The 19,386-nt window shown below is 36.2% G+C and overlaps 1 protein-coding gene across 1 annotated transcript; it reads left to right on the plus strand.

The window, feature by feature from the left end:
* The first annotated feature begins 14,255 nt into the window (after positions 1 to 14,255).
* LOC131525165 (CMP-N-acetylneuraminate-beta-galactosamide-alpha-2,3-sialyltransferase 1-like) lies at positions 14,256 to 15,867 on the plus strand. Its single transcript, XM_058752536.1, has 4 exons — positions 14,256 to 14,317; positions 14,419 to 14,464; positions 14,647 to 14,766; positions 15,194 to 15,867. Exons 1-4 carry the CDS (start codon positions 14,256 to 14,258, stop codon positions 15,395 to 15,397), a joined length of 432 nt encoding a protein of 143 aa, XP_058608519.1. The 3' UTR covers positions 15,398 to 15,867.
* The last annotated feature ends 3,519 nt before the right edge of the window (positions 15,868 to 19,386 follow it).

Below are 19,386 nucleotides of genomic sequence, written 5' to 3' on the forward strand. Positions count from 1 at the left end.
CACACACATAAGCTACATCACATACACATATAGACACAAACACATACAGGTACACAAATTATTACTTACCCTACATTTGATTTTGTCTATTTAAGTATACATTGTATATAATCATATGTAGCCTACACATTACTGCAGTGTGGGTGGGTAGCTAACAGATGTGGCTTTAATGTATCAAAATTTTGGCTTTGCAATACTGATAAACTGAAGAAAATGCAAAAAGTGTTGCAAGCATCTTCACTTTCACCAAATATTGATTTCCTACAACAGTTCAATGAACAAGTTGTTAGGTGACTTACATTTAAGACACAATATTGTCAGTATTGGCTGTTTTTGCTCTATTTTGCCAACAAAAATAGTTCCAATCAGGCATTGCGCGTCTCCAAGCAAGAGTTTCATTACTAAATCAATCCACATTTTAAACTGAATTTAGCATCATTCGCATCATTAGGTGGATTTAGTATCAGTTCATTTTAGCTGAGGACCTGAGTGGCGAAAATTAAAATTTTTGTTTTCGGTCGAGATTGTAACAATAGTTCTGGTTAAAGAAATAAAATGCATTTATAAATAGGCCTAAACTATAAAGAGTAAAATATGATGGGCTATAACATTGTTAAATATAATAGGATAATGAATTAACTGTCGCACTGCATACAATGTGAATAACTGTGAAAATGAAAGCGTTATAATTAGTAACATGTTTTTACTCAATTGTGATCACGTTAAATACAAATTTAATCGTATTAAATATTTTATGACCTACCTAAAAATACGTACCGATTTATGATGTACATAGTTGATAGATTACACTCTCAATAGGCTACTTTTAGCCTTACTCTGGAGCTGATTCACCTTCCGCCTATGGAATGGCTCCTAGCCAAACTGCATAATTGATCAGGAAGATCCCTCTAGAAATGATCATTTTCAGAAAGGATGGTGCATTGTCATGTGCCGTAAAGAAAGCCTATACCAGGCAGCAGGTGAATTAACAGGGTTACCAGAGGGAGGAAGTAACATATAAACCCCTCCTTACTGCTAAACACAGGTTACATAAATGAAACTGGTTACGATACTCAACACACCCCATCAGCAGAGTCTTAACGTGCACATTACTAGGTCTAAAAATCCAAGCTTTGACACCACGCCAGTATGTTGAGGAGGCTGTGAAATACACCTTCAGGGATCCTTCCATAGTAAGTCAGACTACTAAGAAAAAGGTTTTATGAATAAATCATGTCAGTTTCAAATGATGTCACAGGACATGACTTAAATATATGCACGTTTTAAAAGACCTGCAAATCATACTATTTTTAAGTGCTGTAGCCACTTTTTATAGGAATTAAATGTATTATATATTCTACTATATAAAGCTACATAATCCATTCAATATATAAAGTAGTTTGTTTTGTATTATGCATATATGAACAGCATCCATTTACTCTTATTTTGTTGTTTAATTTCTTGATGCAAATTAAATAAAATGTAGAAACTAAAGAATGAGTGTAGTTTCACTTAAAGTGGTTGTCCGACAAAATATGTAAATGCTGTCCTCATTTACTCAGCCTCTTGTTATTCCAAACCTGTGTGACTTTCTTTATTCAGTGGGAAAAAAAAGAAGGTATTCTGAAGAATGCAGGTAACCAAACAGTTTTAGGTTCTGTTGACTTCCGTAGTACTTTCTGTCCCAGGGGCGTTTCCTCTGAGGAGGCAAGGGAGGCAGTGTCTCCTCTCCTCAAAATTGGATGAGAAAATAATCGATATTACAAAAATAAAACAGCGCAAATATGACTAAATATAAATTAAAAGTCTAAAAGTCACTCGTTTTTATAAAATAACACTGTCCAACAGCCAGGGCCGCATTAAGACTGCACTGGGCCCCGGGGCTATGACTTACTGCAGGGCCCCCCATCACAATAATGATATATATATATCTATATATATCTATATAGTTATATATATATGGGATAAAAATCCTATTTAAAGCTTTAACTACAGTATATGTGAATGTGACCCTTAGACCACAAAACCAGTCTTAAGTCGCTTAAGTCGGTATATTTGTAGCAATAGCCAAAAATACATTGTATGGGTCAAAATTATAAAAAAAAAAAAAAACATTTATGCCAAAAATCATTAGGATATTAAGTAAAGATCATGTTCCATGAAGATATTTTGTAAATTTCTTACCGTAAATGTATAAAAACTTCATTTTTGATTAGTAATATGCATTGCTAAGAACTTCATTTGGACAACTTTAAAGGCGATTTTCTCAATATTTTGATTTCTTTTGCACCCTCAGATTCCAGATTTTCAAATAGTTGTATCTCGGCCAAATATTGTTCGATCCTAACAAACCATACATCAATTTCAGATGATGTATAAATCTCAATTTTGAAAAATTGACACTTAAGAGTAGTTTTGTGGTCCAGGGTCACATATATTCTTGATGCACTGAAATTTGATAATTTTTGTTATCAATTTCAATATCACAATTGATAATACTAGTCTAAGTAAACATAAGCTTACTAAAGACAAGTAAACAGTCACAAATTAGGCTACAACAGAACAAAGATCATAAGAAATCGACCTACTTGAAATACTTAAAGCACTGAATAATATTATGATGTATTAAAAAAAATGTACAAATAGACTGAATGGTGTCCACTGTATTCAATATACATTCAATCTTATTTATTTTACAAAAGTGATTCAGTCAAGGACAGTGAGAGATTTTCTTTCTGATGTTTGATTTACATTATTGACACAAATGGCAACAGCAGCTATATTAGGCACACTACACATGCTTTATCTTTAAATGTTAACGTTCATTTAAGACACAAATAACTGTGTTTACGAGGATCCTCGCAAAGACGAGAATTTTTGACACACAGCGGTGTATTTGAACGTTTAAGCACAACAAGGAGCGAAAAGTTTATTCAGTCGCAATACGAGCAGATGCGCGCCGCGCGAAATCAGACCGAAATGTTCATTAACAGTTTAAACCATTTGCTTTAATACCTGCTTAAAACGTGTTTAAATGATAAGTTTAGCCTAAATCTTGACGCGCAAAAAGATTGATTATCTCCCAACCCTTAAATGAATAGCCTATATAGAGTTTGTTCAAACACAAAACCAATATACTGTACATTCAGTTAATAATCAAACTAACCTAAAATCTGTGTGGACGATGACGATGACGCTTATTGTTTTTTTTGTTTTGTTTTTTCTGCTCTGCGCAGAATAAAAAGTGGACAGCTGTGCGCGGTCCACTCGCTGTTCCAACAACTTCCACTCCATCATTAGCTTTAGTAAAATAACCCAATAGCTGGGGATTTTACTGACTAACTTGTGGGTTTTTTTCTGTTCTTCGTATTTGGAGTTTTTCATTTTTTGAGCCCCACTCTCTCAGAATTGCTGACATTTTTACTTATCGAATATTGTCCTTTGCGCGACCATTTCCATATTACTCCAGAACGCAGTGAAGAGTGGCGGTGAATGGAGAAATACTGGGCAGCGACCACCTGATAGATATGTGCACATATCGTTCAAAAAAGTCAAATATAGAATAAATGCATTTGATTGCCCAGCCAACATTTGTGTGTGGGGCCCATGTGGGTTTTACATGGGCTGAAGAAGTGGGCCCAAAATGGGATTGTCCGTGGGTTCCATAATGGCCCAATGCCAATTGCCCACATGGATTTCATGTGGGATTGTACTTGCCAACAGGTGGGCCCCAACTGGGCAACATGCGCAAGACCCATCTTGGCCCCAGCTTTATTTTTTATGTGGGTACTACAAGGTTACTACATGGGCTGAAATATGGGTTGTAAGTGGGTTTGTCCACTGGTTCCATGTTGGCCCCATGCAACTTATCCATGTGGGTTTTATGCAGGATTTCACTGGGTTTTAGGTGGGGCCCAACTAGGGATCATATGCAAAACCTATCTGGGTGTTAGGGTGGGCCCAACAAGACAATATGCTTAAAATTTCAAATTTATTGAAACTACCCATCATATTATGCTATATTCTGATACCTAATTGTTATAATTAATGTAACTGTTAAAGTTAACACACATTTTGAACCTGTATTTGAACCAGTGTTTACTGAAAGCTTTGAACATTTGCAAAAGAAAAAAAAAAAAAAAAAACTGGGGACAGTTAGAAGCAGCAGCAACTATACATTTTTCAGTACTGCTTACACTGCAGACAGACATTTGTGCATTCTAGACACCCTCAGTCCTCCTCTGTCTCTTGTACCAATTTTGAGAGTTCCCCCTCAGCTTCTTGCCGGTTGACCTTTGACATCAGTGCAGTCTTCTAAAGAGCCTCTGCAAAACAAATGTTTATTTTATTTTTTTAGATATACAGCTATACAAGATAACATTAAATTAGCACTTTTGTGCTTAGCTGAATCATGGTTATACTAAAATGATTTAAAAAAAAAAAGAAAGGACATTTGAGGATGCTGCCCTCCCCTACAGTAAGGAAAACAACAGAGTAAAAACCAAAGTGTTTATGCCATTCAACTTTTTTAGGATGTGTTTAGTAAATGTGAAATATTATGCTACTTACCATAAACATAACAAATGGTTAAAATATCATATGAAATAACTTATACAAAGGATAAGAAAAAACTTCAATTGGAATGGTCAATGTATTGGAATATCACTGGAAGGGCAAATTACTAGAGAATTACTGTTTATTTATTCAGACAATTCTGATTTCAATTTGTAATCATAAAATCAGCTTATAATGTATGCATATGCATTTTAGATATTTTTCTGTTAGGTAGTTTCTCATGTTCAGATTCTCTGACATGGACGGAATAGATCAACAAAATAATGCATAATAAAGTTTTTTTTTTTTTTTTTTGTGAGGCACCATTGACCTCCACAGTATGAAAAAAATAATATGAAGTCCATGGTACCCCACAACTGTTTTCAAAATATCTTTTGTGTTGAGCAGAATAATGAAATTCATACAGGTTTGGAGCAACTTGAGGGTGATTAAATGATGACATAAGTTAGAGCTGCATGATTCTGGATGCATAGAGAATTCCAATTTTTTTAGTTTCAGACATCACGATTCTGAACAGACAACTAAAAATAAAATGTAATTTACTAGAAGTTCTGACAAAATGTTAATGGCTGCAGTCTATTTAAAATGTTTAATCTTGAATGAATAATAAAAAAAAAAATTAAAAAAATGGTCTGAATGATTAAATCAGTGTTTCCAAACCTTTTTTCTGCCACAGCAGTTTTGATATGTAAAAAATCAAATATTTCTGGAGAAACCTGAAAATGTGCATCTGCCCCCATCCAACCTGACAGAGCTTGAGAGGTGAGAAGATGAGAAGGATGGCAGATAATTGCCAAATGCTGATGAGCAAAGCTTGTCGCATCAAACAAAAAACACTTGAGACTGTAAAGGTTCTTCAGCTAAATATTTAGTTAATATACTTTAGTCAGTTTTTTATTTTTAATACATTTACGAAGTTGTGACAATTCTGTATTTGCTTTGTCAGTATGGTGTATGGAGTGTAGATTGATGTGGAAAAAAGTAATTTAAAGCAGTTTAACATAAGGCAGCAGCATAACAAAATGTGAATTTCTTTTCCACAAGGCACTGTATATGTGTCCCCATATATTTCTAATATATGATAATATTTGTAGAGAAACATAACACTTTTAATCCAGAATCATAATTATACATTGTATTAAAGGGATATTTCATTCAAAAATGAAAATTCTGTCATCGTTCACTCACCCTTATGTTGTTCCAAACGTTGGTAACTAGACAGTTAATGGGCCCCATTGATTTCCACAGTACATTTTTTTTTCCTACTACTGTATGGAAGTCAATGGCTACTATGGTTATCAACATTCTTCAAAATATCTTTTGTCTTCAACAGAAGAAAGAACTTCATACAGGTTTGAAAAAACATAAGGGTGCTGAAGGGTAAATGATGGTAGAACTTTCATTTTGGGGTGAACTGTCCCTTTAAGGAAACATCTCACATTTCACAAAAGGTCTGTGAATCCATACCAGAAGTGGAAGTGCAGTGTAGCAAATAAAGGACAATCCTCCTCCAAATGGCCAGTAATGAAGCTGTGGTCACAGGGGCTGGCGATGAGGTTGCTAGCGGGCGTTCTCACTACTGGTTGCCTTCACAGCGAATCGGGTTTCTTGCCGCTAAATAAAAACATTTGGGAGGCAAAAGACTAAATATAATATAAATATAAATTAAATCCGTACATACAAACAAATATGAATGAGAAGCAGAGCCTACTTTTTTCCATTGTGTATGTTTATCTATGGCTGAGAGGAGAACGGTCACATGAGCTCTACCGTCTTCTTTCCTATTGGCTATTGCTCCCGAAAGTCGCTCTTCATTTGCATAAAGTTGAATGATTCTGAACTTTGTTGCGTCGCTGGACACACCCCATCCAGTTGCCAACGGCCTCTGTCGCCGGAAATCGCCAGCTCTCCATTGAAATGAATGGGATCGTGTTGCTTTGTCGTTGCGTGTCGCTTGTAGTGTGAACAGGGCTTCAGCTGGATCCTTGGTGAATCTGGAGTAGGATGGGGCTGACTAATCTTTAAAAAGAACGATTTTTTATTTTTATTTTTTTAACCATTCCTTTAAACAATCTTAAAATGTAATTAAATTGTACTGCCATTTGCCATTATGCACCATTTAGACAACATAAATTGTCAGCTTTGAAACTGTTAGTAATGATTGAAAATTTAAAAATAAACCTAATGCATGACAATCTCAGAAAAATGTGAATCCCCAAAAGAAAGACAGAGGATTCACAAAAATGGACCCTTTCCATAGATATCATAGCAAGGTAAACACAACTGTAGCTTAAACAAAAAGCCAATTTGCACACTACAATCAAACCTACCTTCAAATAATTTTCCCTGCAGCTGCATTTATCCTGATAAGACACATCTGAAGGTTGTGATGTTCCCCAGTGAATGAAATAAAGGACTGATGATTGTGACAAGTTCTATTTCTCTTTCTTTGTGCCACCTCAGAGGAAGAAAGACAACAGGAGGAAAAAAAAAGTTACTCACATTTTCTATCAACAGTAGGGAAATGTCTTACAAATGTACTTATAATGATTAGAATCATACTTAATACTACAGATATTAATCCCAATGTGAGGTCTAGAAACGGTTAAAACTGAATAACATCTTACTGTAGTCTCTGTGTTGGGTGCCTGTTTTCCCTGAAAAACGTGTGCTTGATTTAAAATGTAAACCAATATCTTATCATTAGCCGTTATCAGTATTTGAAGAGGTGTAAAGAAAAAAAAATTACTCAGAAACGGTCATCGACACAACATATATAACATTTCTCAACTATCCTATAGATTCCAGTGTTTCTGAGTGTAAATTGTTTTCTCATTCACTTTACTTATTCCGATGTTCCTTTACTTCTCACGAGTTTGAGTTTTAAACTAATTTAGCTGACATTAATACTAGAGGTCGACCGATTCATCGGTTTTGCCGATTAATCGGCACCTATAGTTGATTGCCGCAACTATCGGTTATCGGCAAAAATCCATGCCGATAGTTTTCCGATTGCAACCGTTGCTGGAGTGGCTGAGAAGGGTCCGCTGGCATTATACAGTACGAGAGCGGCCTCTAGAGGCGGAAATCACTGACAGCACATGTTGTTTATTTTGACACGTGACACTGCGCACTGCACAGAGCGGGAAACTCTAGACTCGCATTTAAATACAGCCGACAGAAAATCCTGCCGCGGAACAGAGGAACTATGGAACTATTCACATAGTTTTCTATTAAATTACATTATATTTGTCCCAAATTGTTGTGAATGTACATAATGACTTCACCCTAGGCTATAAATTATGTATTGTGCATTTTTCAGCAAAACGTTTGTCTTTCTGTGGCTCTAATAAAGTCTGAATGCTTCATATAGAGAGCTGTAGTACAGATCGCGCGTTCTCTTTGCTTGCTCTGTTTTTTTAAACACCGAATTTCAAACTCATTTATGCCACATTGTTCATTCTTGAAGCAAACTTATGTCCGTTTGGTGATTTAAATAAATTGTTTTAGACCGCCACTTGATTTGAATGCAAAGCGCCTGGTGTGTGTGTGTGTGTGTGTGTGTGTGTGTGTGTGAGATACCTCTGAGTTCTCCTAGACCAGTGGTTCTCACTTCCAGTCCTGGGGGCCCCCTGCTCTGCACATTTTGCATATCTCCCTCACTTAACACACCTGATTGAGATCATCAGCTCGTTAGGAGAGAGATCCATGAACTGAACTAACGAGCTGATGATCTCGATCAGGTGTGTTAAGTAAGGGAGACATGCAAAATGTGCAGAGCAGGGGGCCCCCAGGACTGGAATTGAGAACCACTGTCCTAGACGCAGTGCTGCGCTTTTGCGCGGTGACTTTTTGGGGGATAATTATCAAGTGTTAAAAATAGAAGCAAGTAAAGTGTGTGAGTACACATACAATAACCATATGTATGTAATTTTAATGCTATGGCCTTGTGTAGATATTTAAAGATGGCCATCTTTAAGCATGACTGTTGAAATTAAATGGTAACACTTAATAATAAGAGTCCATTCGTAGCATTAATGAAAACTGTAGAAGTATTGTTCCTTGTTAGAGTGTGTTCATTTCAACATTCACTATTAGCTACTAATAGGCTACATTTTTAAATTTTAAAGTTTCTTCTTTTAACATTAGCAAACTATGAAATAACTTTAATGATCAATATAGTAAATAATATTAATATTTCTATTCATTTACAAAGTATGGTTCAGTACTGTTACGGTTTTTTTTTTTTTTTAAATAGTAAAGCACTAACTTTCTTTCAGTATCCATTTGGAAAACTATCGGGTGATTAATCGGTATCGGCCAGTGTGGTCCAACCTAGCTATCGGTATTGGTAAAATCCACTATCGGTCGACCTCTAATTAATACAAACACACAGCAAACTCAGACGCTGCATTGAAATACATAACTTACTAGCCAGCGCTAATCGCAGTTATAGACTCACTTTGATTTCTTCTCACTCACATAAATTATGGACACAAAACATAACTTTACTATGGTTTGACTGAAAAATGTTTTGTTACCTGATATCGCCATGTTTGCAGAACCACATCCAATCTGCCCCTTCCTCTCTGTTCACACTCCAGCTTCTGTTCTCCATTGACATGCCACAACTCAAATTAATTTAAAGGTGCAGTATGTAGGATTAACACCGAGTGGTTGAACTAGGTATTGCAGTCCAAATTCAAAATATTGGAGACCGTTTTTTTCACCCGGCCCCTCCTCCTCAGATTTGAGGCACACGCAGGTTGCCAGATTAACGACACCAACAGGAAGGAGCTCACATGACGATGAATAAATTAAATACGCTGTGTTTTCCACCAACTGGCAACCCGCGGTGCCGAAATACAATTGGGTAAACTGGCAGTGGGCGGGTTTCACAAACCATAATAAACACAGAGATTCCAGGCCGGAATGCACATTTTCAAAGGAGAATAACTGACTGTAGCATTGTTTTTCAGATAAACAAGTATGTTAACTTAGCATGTTTCTTATATATCTGCAAACATATTATGGTATTTTTATGTTTTAGTAGAGTCAAAATCCTGCATACAGCACCTTTAAAATAAGACTTTAACAGGCACATAACCGGAACTGACCGAGTAATCTTGCAGTCAAACACATCACCAAATTGACGTATTTTCAAATTTACTAGTAAGGCGGCGTGCATTTGGCCAGTTTCATGGATGACAGTCAGATTAACCAATCATGATGAAAGCAACCAGGTGAAACAGCCAATTGCAATTGTTTCAGAGTGGTAACGAAAGTAAAGAGTTTTTTTTTTTTTTTATTATAATTAAAGAAACATGTGCATTGTTTTATTTTTTAGGCTGTATTATTTGATAAATTGGTCAAATAGTGTTCTGATGACAGTGTATGAATAAAAGTTCAATAATGCATGGTAAACTGTAGGCACACACAAAATTGTAAATCCACACAAAATCTCACTGCTCTTTTGAGATTAAAACTTCATCCATTATAATTATTGTTACTAATGATAATAATTAAATTTGTACATTTACATTTGGATTTTTGAAGAGGTGTTTTGATCAAAATATCATAAAATGCTAATAAATAAAATATTAATGATCATTATAATTCAAGGCAGATATTTCTTGTTAATGACATGACATTGATTCAACAGATATTTTAATTGTCTTTTTTTTTTTGGTAATGATTTGTTTTTGTTAAAATCATTTTTCAATGATTTGGCAATAAACTTTATATCAACATTGTGTCAACGTTAAAACAGCAACTGACATTATTTCAATCATATTTCAACTTTGAAGGTCGGTCATGTGCCGACTAGACTGAAAAGAAAAGTCTGTACTGTTGGTCCAAAAAGAAAACTCAACACAAAACACAATATGCTATCTGAATGAAAGGGCACTTTATTCTGAACTCCTGTATCATGCTGCAAATACAATTTCTGGATTTACATTGGATTTTCCCATCAGAAACATGAATTTCCATTCTATCTTTCTTCGCTTGGGCTATTTCATTATCTGTTACTAACCAACTGACCATAAAATTCTGGAGTACTTCTGTGGAATCAGGCAGCTGTTGCTAGGGGTTTGAGTTCTGCATCTCAAAGCCACTATAATCCCATTATTTTGATAGATAATTAGCCTTCTGTAACCCGTTCATCATATTGCACAATGACCATTTTCTGGATATTTTGAACCATTTAGATTTTGAAATAAATATATGGAGATAAGCATGTGCTTTGCAGGCCATTGCTGATGGCACACTGGGTTTAGTTTAATTTGTATATTCCAGGGCTCTTCAACTCCTGACTCGATCATGAACTCTTCCAACAATCCTAAATGTACTGTTGAGTTTAGTTCTGTCTCTAACCAAACACACCAAACAAGCTAATCACAGTGTTCAAAATTATTTGTGAATTAGAGACAGGTGTGTTCGTTGAAATTAAAGTATGCCCTCCAGGACTGGAGTTGCCTTTTCACCTTATGTAGCCCCGTCCCTTTTTAGTGCTGTGTTTGCCATCTTCTGTGATCAGACAGATTTATAAATGAACCGCTTGTTTTAAAATCTTCCTGGGATTTTGGGGGGGTTGAAGTGGACCCCGGGTCATGCTCCCTCTTAAGGTTTATTTATTTGTTTGTTTGCTTAAATGTTTATTTTTGTAAAATGGTCTTTTGTGCTATCCACCACACATGCAAAGTTGGTTGATCGCGTAACTGCAATAAAGTAATAGGCTAGTTAACAATTACTTGTTTACATAGGATAGGCCTATATAATGTATTTTATATTATTTATTTAGGCACTTTTACATTTAGACACTTAGGCTATAGTTTGACAGAATGTTCTAATTCAGCACGCCATGGGAAGTCAATCTAACTTAACATTTTCTTATATTGATATTGTTTATTTCTTACTCTTTAACAGTTCATCAGGCTCTTAATGATTTAATCTATGCCATCATTGGAATATCTGAAGGCCAGGTTTTTTTTTTCCATCACTCATCATTAGAGCCCATTGGCTCTCGATTCTGACTTGTACTTGCTCTTATGAAAAAGTACCATAGTACTTAACTGTAGCATGGTTATGTCACGAATTTGGTCTGCACTTCCGTTCATTCACCACCAGAGGTCACTCGCTCACCACATGGACTTTCACACCACACATCACAATGGACTCCATTTCCCATCATTCATTGCACTGATTGCACACACAGCTGTAGGCACTGATCACACAGCATCACTAATCACACACACTATTTAAACCCTGGACTTTGTTTCCCTCCTGGCCGAGTATTGTATGTGTTTACCGCTCCCCTAGCCGTAGCAACTCTACAGAGCCCTCGTCAGTATCCTAGTCTTGCATTACCTGTTCTCCTGTGTTTATTTCTACCCGTGTTTCCTGGATTAACCCTTTCTGTGCCATTCTGTGTTTCTGTTCAGTTCCTGTATTGTCCTGCGTTTTTCACTCCCCTAGTGTTAGCTGCGATACGGACCTTTTGTTGTTTTCTAGTCTATGTTCCCAGTATTTACCCCTGTCTCCCTGTTCGGACTCTGCTTATTCCCTTGGATTATAGCTTGTGTACCTGGATTATCTCTCTGCCTTGCCCAGTGGATACTGTTCGCTGATCGTCGACCTTCGCTTGCCCTAGGATTACTCTTTGTCTTGTCCCTGCCATTGCTCGACCCTGCCTGTATTTATGACCACGTCTGTAAATAAAAGCTTGCACTTGGATCCGCACGTCTCACGTCTCGTCAGCCCGTTACAGGATTTAATAAGGCTAGCCTATTAATCATTACCAGGCCAATAATTACATTTTTATTCATCTATATTGCATTTATTATTAGAAACAACAGCCTTTAGAAACAATAGCTGCAACATGCCACAGTTGTAATATAAATCTACAGATTATCTATTATAAATTCTACAAGTTAGACAAAATTTACCACAATAAATAAGCCTACAGTAAAATGTGATAAATTATAGTAAAGGTGGTCATGAGTAGTTTAAAAATAATTTAATATTATGTTAGTGCTGGTGCAAGATTATTTTTTCTCCTCTTTTCATCAGTCTTTTTAGTTTGTGCCTTTTTTTAGATAACGTTTGACTTTCTCCATAGCATTTTAAAGTGGCAGTTTCTCAATAGAATTCAAATAGATCGCATATTTTACCATCAGTTTCACTATAGGAATGGCTCGCGCAAACCTTCTCACACTTCTCGAGCGCACTGGTGAACGCTCACAGAGTATAGGGTGATTCGCCCACAGCTCGTACACAATTAAAAGAACTGCACTTCAGCCATGTTGTGCTGATAAGCGCTCCATTCAGTTCGTACGTGAGGTTAGCGCTTATAAAAACGCAGAAGGCGCGATTCAAATTATTAATAAGTAGCCTGATTCTAGGTTTCCATTAACCGTGGAATAAATATTGGGGGGGAGGGGGGAGGGGGGGGGGTTGTACTTGCTAGTTGTAATTATTGGGGGTTACGTCCCCTCATCCCCCCAACAAACTACGCCCCTGTACTGACACAAAGTTCAAATGATTTGCAACCATCACTTTGTCGCTTTGTCCACAACACTACATTAATGTTGCCTTTGTAGAGGGTTTATAAAGGGGATTGTCAATGATTAATAAATCATTTACAAATGTATTTTAAATTGTTTTTGAGTAGTTATAACAGCATGAATAAGAATGGTGACTTTAACAGAAAATAGGGGCGGGGTGAGCAGCAGCTCATTAGCATTTAAAGTGACATGCACCGAAGCGGGTCACTGTGAACAGATCTGTTTTTGACAAGATAAAAAGGGAGTTGTCTTACCCTACCATTGAGAAAGTTCAACCAAAGTATGTTATAGACTTTTCATGAAGACCCTAAAGAATCATACTGTACCAACTTGTGAAAAATGGGCATCCAATGTCCCCTTTAATATATCACAAACAAGAATGTACATACAGTTATACATCCTGTAACACACACACACACAAAAAATTATATATATATATATATATATATATATTAAAACTATGTATTAATTATATTCATTTTAAAAGTAATTTACTTCCTTAAAATAGGTTTTTAAAAAACTATACATGAATGTGAATAAACATTAATAAAATGTTTAATAAACAATTCAAAACAAACAAAAAACAAGAAGTGAAAACACAAAGCATCAAGAAACTGAACACCAGCTAACAGCTAGGGAATAATAATAATAATAATAAAAATAATAATTAGTTAAATTTATATAGCACTTTTCTGAGTACTCAATGCTTTACATAGAAGTGGGGAATCTCCTCAACCACCACCAGTGTGCAGCATCCACCTGGATGATGCGACGGCAGCCATATTGCGCCAGAACGCCCACCACACACCAGCATATTGGTGGAGAGGAAACAGAGTAATGAAGCCAATCAGTGTATGGGGATGATTAAGAGGCCATGATGGTCAGAGGCCAATGGGCAATAGGATTTTTAATGACCACAGAGTCAGGACCTCGGTTTAACGTCTCATTCAACGTACGGATAAGACATAAGTTGGTTGGTAAGAATAAGACCCAACCAACACCAACAGAAACACAAAGATAATTATTTAAGAGATAATGAGGGAAACAAGGAACACCTGGAGAATATCAAGGAACTAATAAACAATGAAACTACAACTGACTACAAGACTAGAAAACATGAAAGACCAAAACGTCAGCATAAAAGACAGACACAGGGAACGTGGCAATAAAGATCAGCAGTAAAAATCTAGGATGAAATTTCAGTGAAATTGTGTTTATTAAAACTAACAACATTATTTAATCTGAATTTTGATCTGAATTTATTTGTTTGTTTACTCAGAACATACGTACAAGTGCCATCTACAATCAAAGCAAATAAGGACAAGGTGAATAACACAAACCTTCTCATGAAATCAACCAATCAGTCATATAACAGATGTTAATTTGTTTTGATTTGCATGGCTTACTGATATTACCTGATTGAAATCTTGATAGAGTAGACTCAAAACATGATATTATAAATGCATGTTTTATAAATGTCCTGTTGTATTTTTGTCATTGTTTTTAGGTGATGATCCTCCACCCAGAATTCATAAGATACGTCTATGATAATTGGGCAGAAGGGCATGGCAGATATCCATCCACTGGTTTCTTAACACTGATATTTGCTCTTCACATCTGTGATGAGGTAAAACTCCTGTTCTGAGTTGTGGCGTTGCATTGCCGTCATTGTTGAGGGAGTGTCAGGCTTTACAGGGATTCAAAGGAATCAGAATAGAGCCCCAGGATGACAGCAAATATTTGATTGTGGGTTTCAGCATGAATAAGAGTCCATACTGTTTACACAAAAAGAAAAGGCCTTTCAGGAAAGTGTTAGCATATCCTAAATCTTTCAGCAATACCATCCTCAATATTGCTCAATGAAAGAAAAGAATAGATAAATAAATTTAATTTAATATTATTTTTGGAGGAATCATTTTTTCTCACTTTTTTTTTTAAAGAGGGCTTTTATTTTTGCATGTTTTCTCAACTAATAATAGTTTTTTATCTTGAATAAGATTTTCTTCACAATGATAAATAAACTAATAATGCATGGATAACTCTTTCTCTTACAGGTGAATGTATTTGGGTTTGGAGCTACGAGTGATGGAAACTGGCATCATTATTTTGATAAAACATTGACTTCATATGAGATCGGCATTCATGGTGGAAAATTTGAAAATGAAACAATTAATCAATTAATCGGCTCCTGGATTATAGAGGAGGGAGTGTCAGGCTTTACAGGGATTCAAAGGAATCAGAATAGAGCCCCAGGATGACAGGAAATATTTGATTGTGGGTTTCAGCATGAATAAGAGTCCATACTGTTTACACAAAAAGAAAAGGCCTTTCAGGAAAGTGTTAGCATATCCTAAATCTTTCAGCAATACCATCCTCAATATTGCTTAATGAAAGAAAAGAATAAATAAATAAATTCATAGACTGAATTTAATATTATTTTTGGAGGAATCATTTTTTCTCACTTTTTTTTTTTAAAGAGGGCTTTTATTTTTGCATGTTTTCACAACTAATAATAGTTTTTTATCTTGAATAAGATTTTCTTCACAATGATAAATAAATTAATAATGCATGGATAACTCTTTCTCTTACAGGTGAATGCATTTGGGTTTGGAGCTACGAGTGATGGTAACTGGCATCATTATTTTGATAAAACATTGATTTCATATGAGATCGGCATTCATGGTGGAAAATTTGAAAATGAAACAATTAATCAGCTCCAACAGGAAAACAAAATTTTGATTCACAAGGGTTGGAAATGAAACAGAAACACTGCCTAGTACTGCACAGTATTGCATTGCATTGCAATATCAAATTCTGAATTTTGCAGATTTGTGCAGCAAAGACTTTCAGTTGAGATTCCTAAAGAGATCAACTTTAGTGAATTTTCATTTGAGCTCCACTTGCGGCACCAAATGAAATTATGCCATGGATATATATTTTATTTAATTTAAATGTGAAACTAAAAATTAATTGCCACTTCATATGATAATTATATGAACGTACTATATGAATGATAAACAACTATTTTTAATATAAATATAATAAATAAGTAGCCACGAAAGTCAGGCAATTTTGTCTCTAAAATTATTTGACTGTAAACTGCTTTAATTTGGAGCAATAGATACGGGGGAGTGGCTTCATTGCATCAGATATATGTCACTTTGCTCACAGCTGATTGGTTCAGTTTGGGTTTGTGATCTCTAAACCAAATAAAACCTGCTCTGGAGCAGGGTAGCCGTGTAGTATAAGTTACCATGGTGGCGAAACCCGCTCCAGGGCAGAGACAAAAGTGTAATCCACAAAACAGGCAATGGTCAGGGCAGGCAGCATACAATCACAAAAAAAAAAAACAAGGTAACAGTCCAGGGTCAAAAACCTAAGGAAGGAAACTAGGAACATGGAAAGAAACATGGAAACTAGGAATAAAGCTACAAATATTCAATCCTCCTGACAGGAAATGCGAGGAGTCCATGATTGGTTCCTAGGTAGAGGGTTATGAGAAATGGAGTCCGGGGAAAGCAGTAATCCATTTTTAGATTTTCGATACTGTACAAGAGTCACACTTGACAATGGTTAGTGTATGTTTCCACTGTATGGAAAAGAACAGACTGGAGGTCATGTCGTTTTTGAACAGAATGTGAACGATCCCAAAAAGAAGCATTTCAAGTATGCAAAAGTCCAAAAGCAATTCAACGGTAATTCCTTCAACTGTATCACATGCCGGTTACAGTAAGGTTTCTTGCCTCTATCATAGCACATTCACATTCTAAGTAAGTTGCAATGCATTGAAATGAATTTCTTGTTTATGCCAAGCAGAATTTGTTTTGCAACATTTTTATGCAATCATTTTTTAAGTGCTTTATAACTTTACCATTTTACACAGGCTCAGGCAAGACAACATCATGTAGATCATGAGAGACACAAGAGGTAAATCCTGAAGGTTTTTATGCATTCATATACTGACTAGTGCCTACATCCATCATATTGTTTGTTTGGTGGATTTCTTTACTACAATAACTTAGTTTCTTAATCCTTTATTAGGTTGTGTTCCAGTCATTTTGACCAGGAGAGGACTTTCTTTTTCCTGAAAATGCTAGTTAATGTGTAGCACGGCCACATAAGAGGGAGAGATTTATAATGCTGTTGACGATATGTTAATTTGATTATTGATGTGTCACAGCTGTTATCCTGGTCCCTTTGTTTGTATTGCCCGGTCGAGTGTTGTGTCCTCTGTTTTCTTCTCGCGAGAGTTCGCTCGCGACGTGAAAGGGGAATCCCGTGACGTCATCTGATTCCACACTTCCGATAAAAGAAGCCGGTTGAGGGTCGTCCGAGAGTGACGTTCTTCGTGCTCAATTGGAAATACAGCGATCGATCGCCTATTCAACTTCCCGCTGTTTGGGACTGTGACACAGAGTTTTACCTTGTGGAAATAACCGGTTCGGTGGGATTATTTTGCCTTGGACTTCGTCACAGAACAGCGCTGTTCCTTAACGTGCAAAGTATCACGGTGAGACCGAAACATACACACACACACACACCTCCATTGGACTTTTATGGACGTTTACACCCATGCATATTTGTACATATGTATATATTTTGTCTTGCTTCTTCTTGTAAAATACACTCCGGGTTGGCATTTATTCTTTTGTTTGTTGTCTCATCTTACCTACATTCCGTTGACTACAGTAGTTAAAGAGAGAGCCGGATAGTTTTATTTGTGTAGCCTGCCTTATTGCGGCAGAGCGTTACAAATGTTAGTGTGTTGTACTGATTTTGCTCACAACAACATCCCCAAAAATGATTTTTTCCAATGTCCAACTGTCCTGAGTGCATTCACAACAGCCGGCGCGTGATGGTGTAAACAATGAGTGACGTATATGCACGACAGATCGCTTCCGCGCATGCCTCTACTATGCCAGAACAAGTTGAAGCGTCACACACCGGCTGTTGTGAACGCGCTCAGGACAGTTGGACATTGCGTTGGATCAGAGGTAAAAAAATTATATAAATACTGTTCAGTTTCTTGCACAGACCGATCGTTTCATGTCTTAAGACCTCAGTGTCTCTTCATGAGCCTCTGGGTTTAATTTGGTTTTGTCTGTGTATTTTTTTTTTTTAACTCTCAAAGCTGTGGGTTGCATTGACTGCCATTATATGACTGACAGACTGCAACGGTTTGAGTTAAAAATCTTCATTTGTGTTCTACTGAAGAAACAAAGTCACCTATCTTGGATGCCCTGGGGGTAAGCAGATAAACATCAGATTTTCATTTTTGGGTGAACTATCCCTTTAAGTCCAGAGAGTATTTTAGGCAAGTAGCAAATGGGAGTCATATCATAAAATGTTTTTAATGCGATTAAATTTGTATTTAATGTGATGAAAACATCATAATCTCACTCATATCTCCAAAACAGTCCACAGCGATTTGACAATATTCAAGTCGGGTGATTTGTCTGGCCAGGGCAGATGTTGAAATTCATCTTGGAGCTAAAAACTGACTTTTATTTTGCCTGGTTGTTGTGAAGGTCTTACAGTTTTACTTTCAGTTTCAATGTGTATTTGACAGTTTTTTCAAACAGTGAAAAGCTTGTGACTGAGTAGCACTGGAGATGAAGTTCATGAGATTCAGACGCTAAAAACACCACCAGAGGTAGTTTTCATATTTTATCTATTTTCCATTCATGGGTCATTTTTTACCTCAAACAACAGTGTTTCGAAACTTTTTCGAATCATCACTCCTAAAAAAAACTCTGGCCAACCCACTGGCACCCCCTTTCGCCAAGCCCATGTTGACTATTCATGCTTAACATAGAATGATACTTAAGCCAAGCTCTACACATATTATCCAACATGGATATTTTACATCAAAATTCACAAGCAACGAATTTTGATTAAAAGACATGATTCTTGAAGCATGTTCTATATAATCAACTGTGATTTTTAACTGTATTAAGGCCTTCCCTGCACTATATTATGCACTATGTACTCAACCATGTAGTGTATGAATTTTATAAGGTTATTTAGTCAGTTTAGTTAATAATCAGAATCTGATAGCCCCTCCCCCTTCGCAACATAATTAAAGCTGTGACAGTTGAGTGCATGAAGTGTCCCACACACTTATTGCCTCAGATTTTAAATTGTCGATTTTATCATGAAATTTAAACAATAAATCTTGTTTTTCCGCTCTTTAATAATAGGCTATAAGGCATGTGAACTGCTCATCTCTTCTTTTTTACTTGCCTGT

The sequence above is a fragment of the Onychostoma macrolepis genome, chromosome 19 (genome assembly GCF_012432095.1).
Source record: "Onychostoma macrolepis isolate SWU-2019 chromosome 19, ASM1243209v1, whole genome shotgun sequence".
NCBI classification, from domain to species: Eukaryota; Metazoa; Chordata; class Actinopteri; order Cypriniformes; family Cyprinidae; genus Onychostoma; species Onychostoma macrolepis.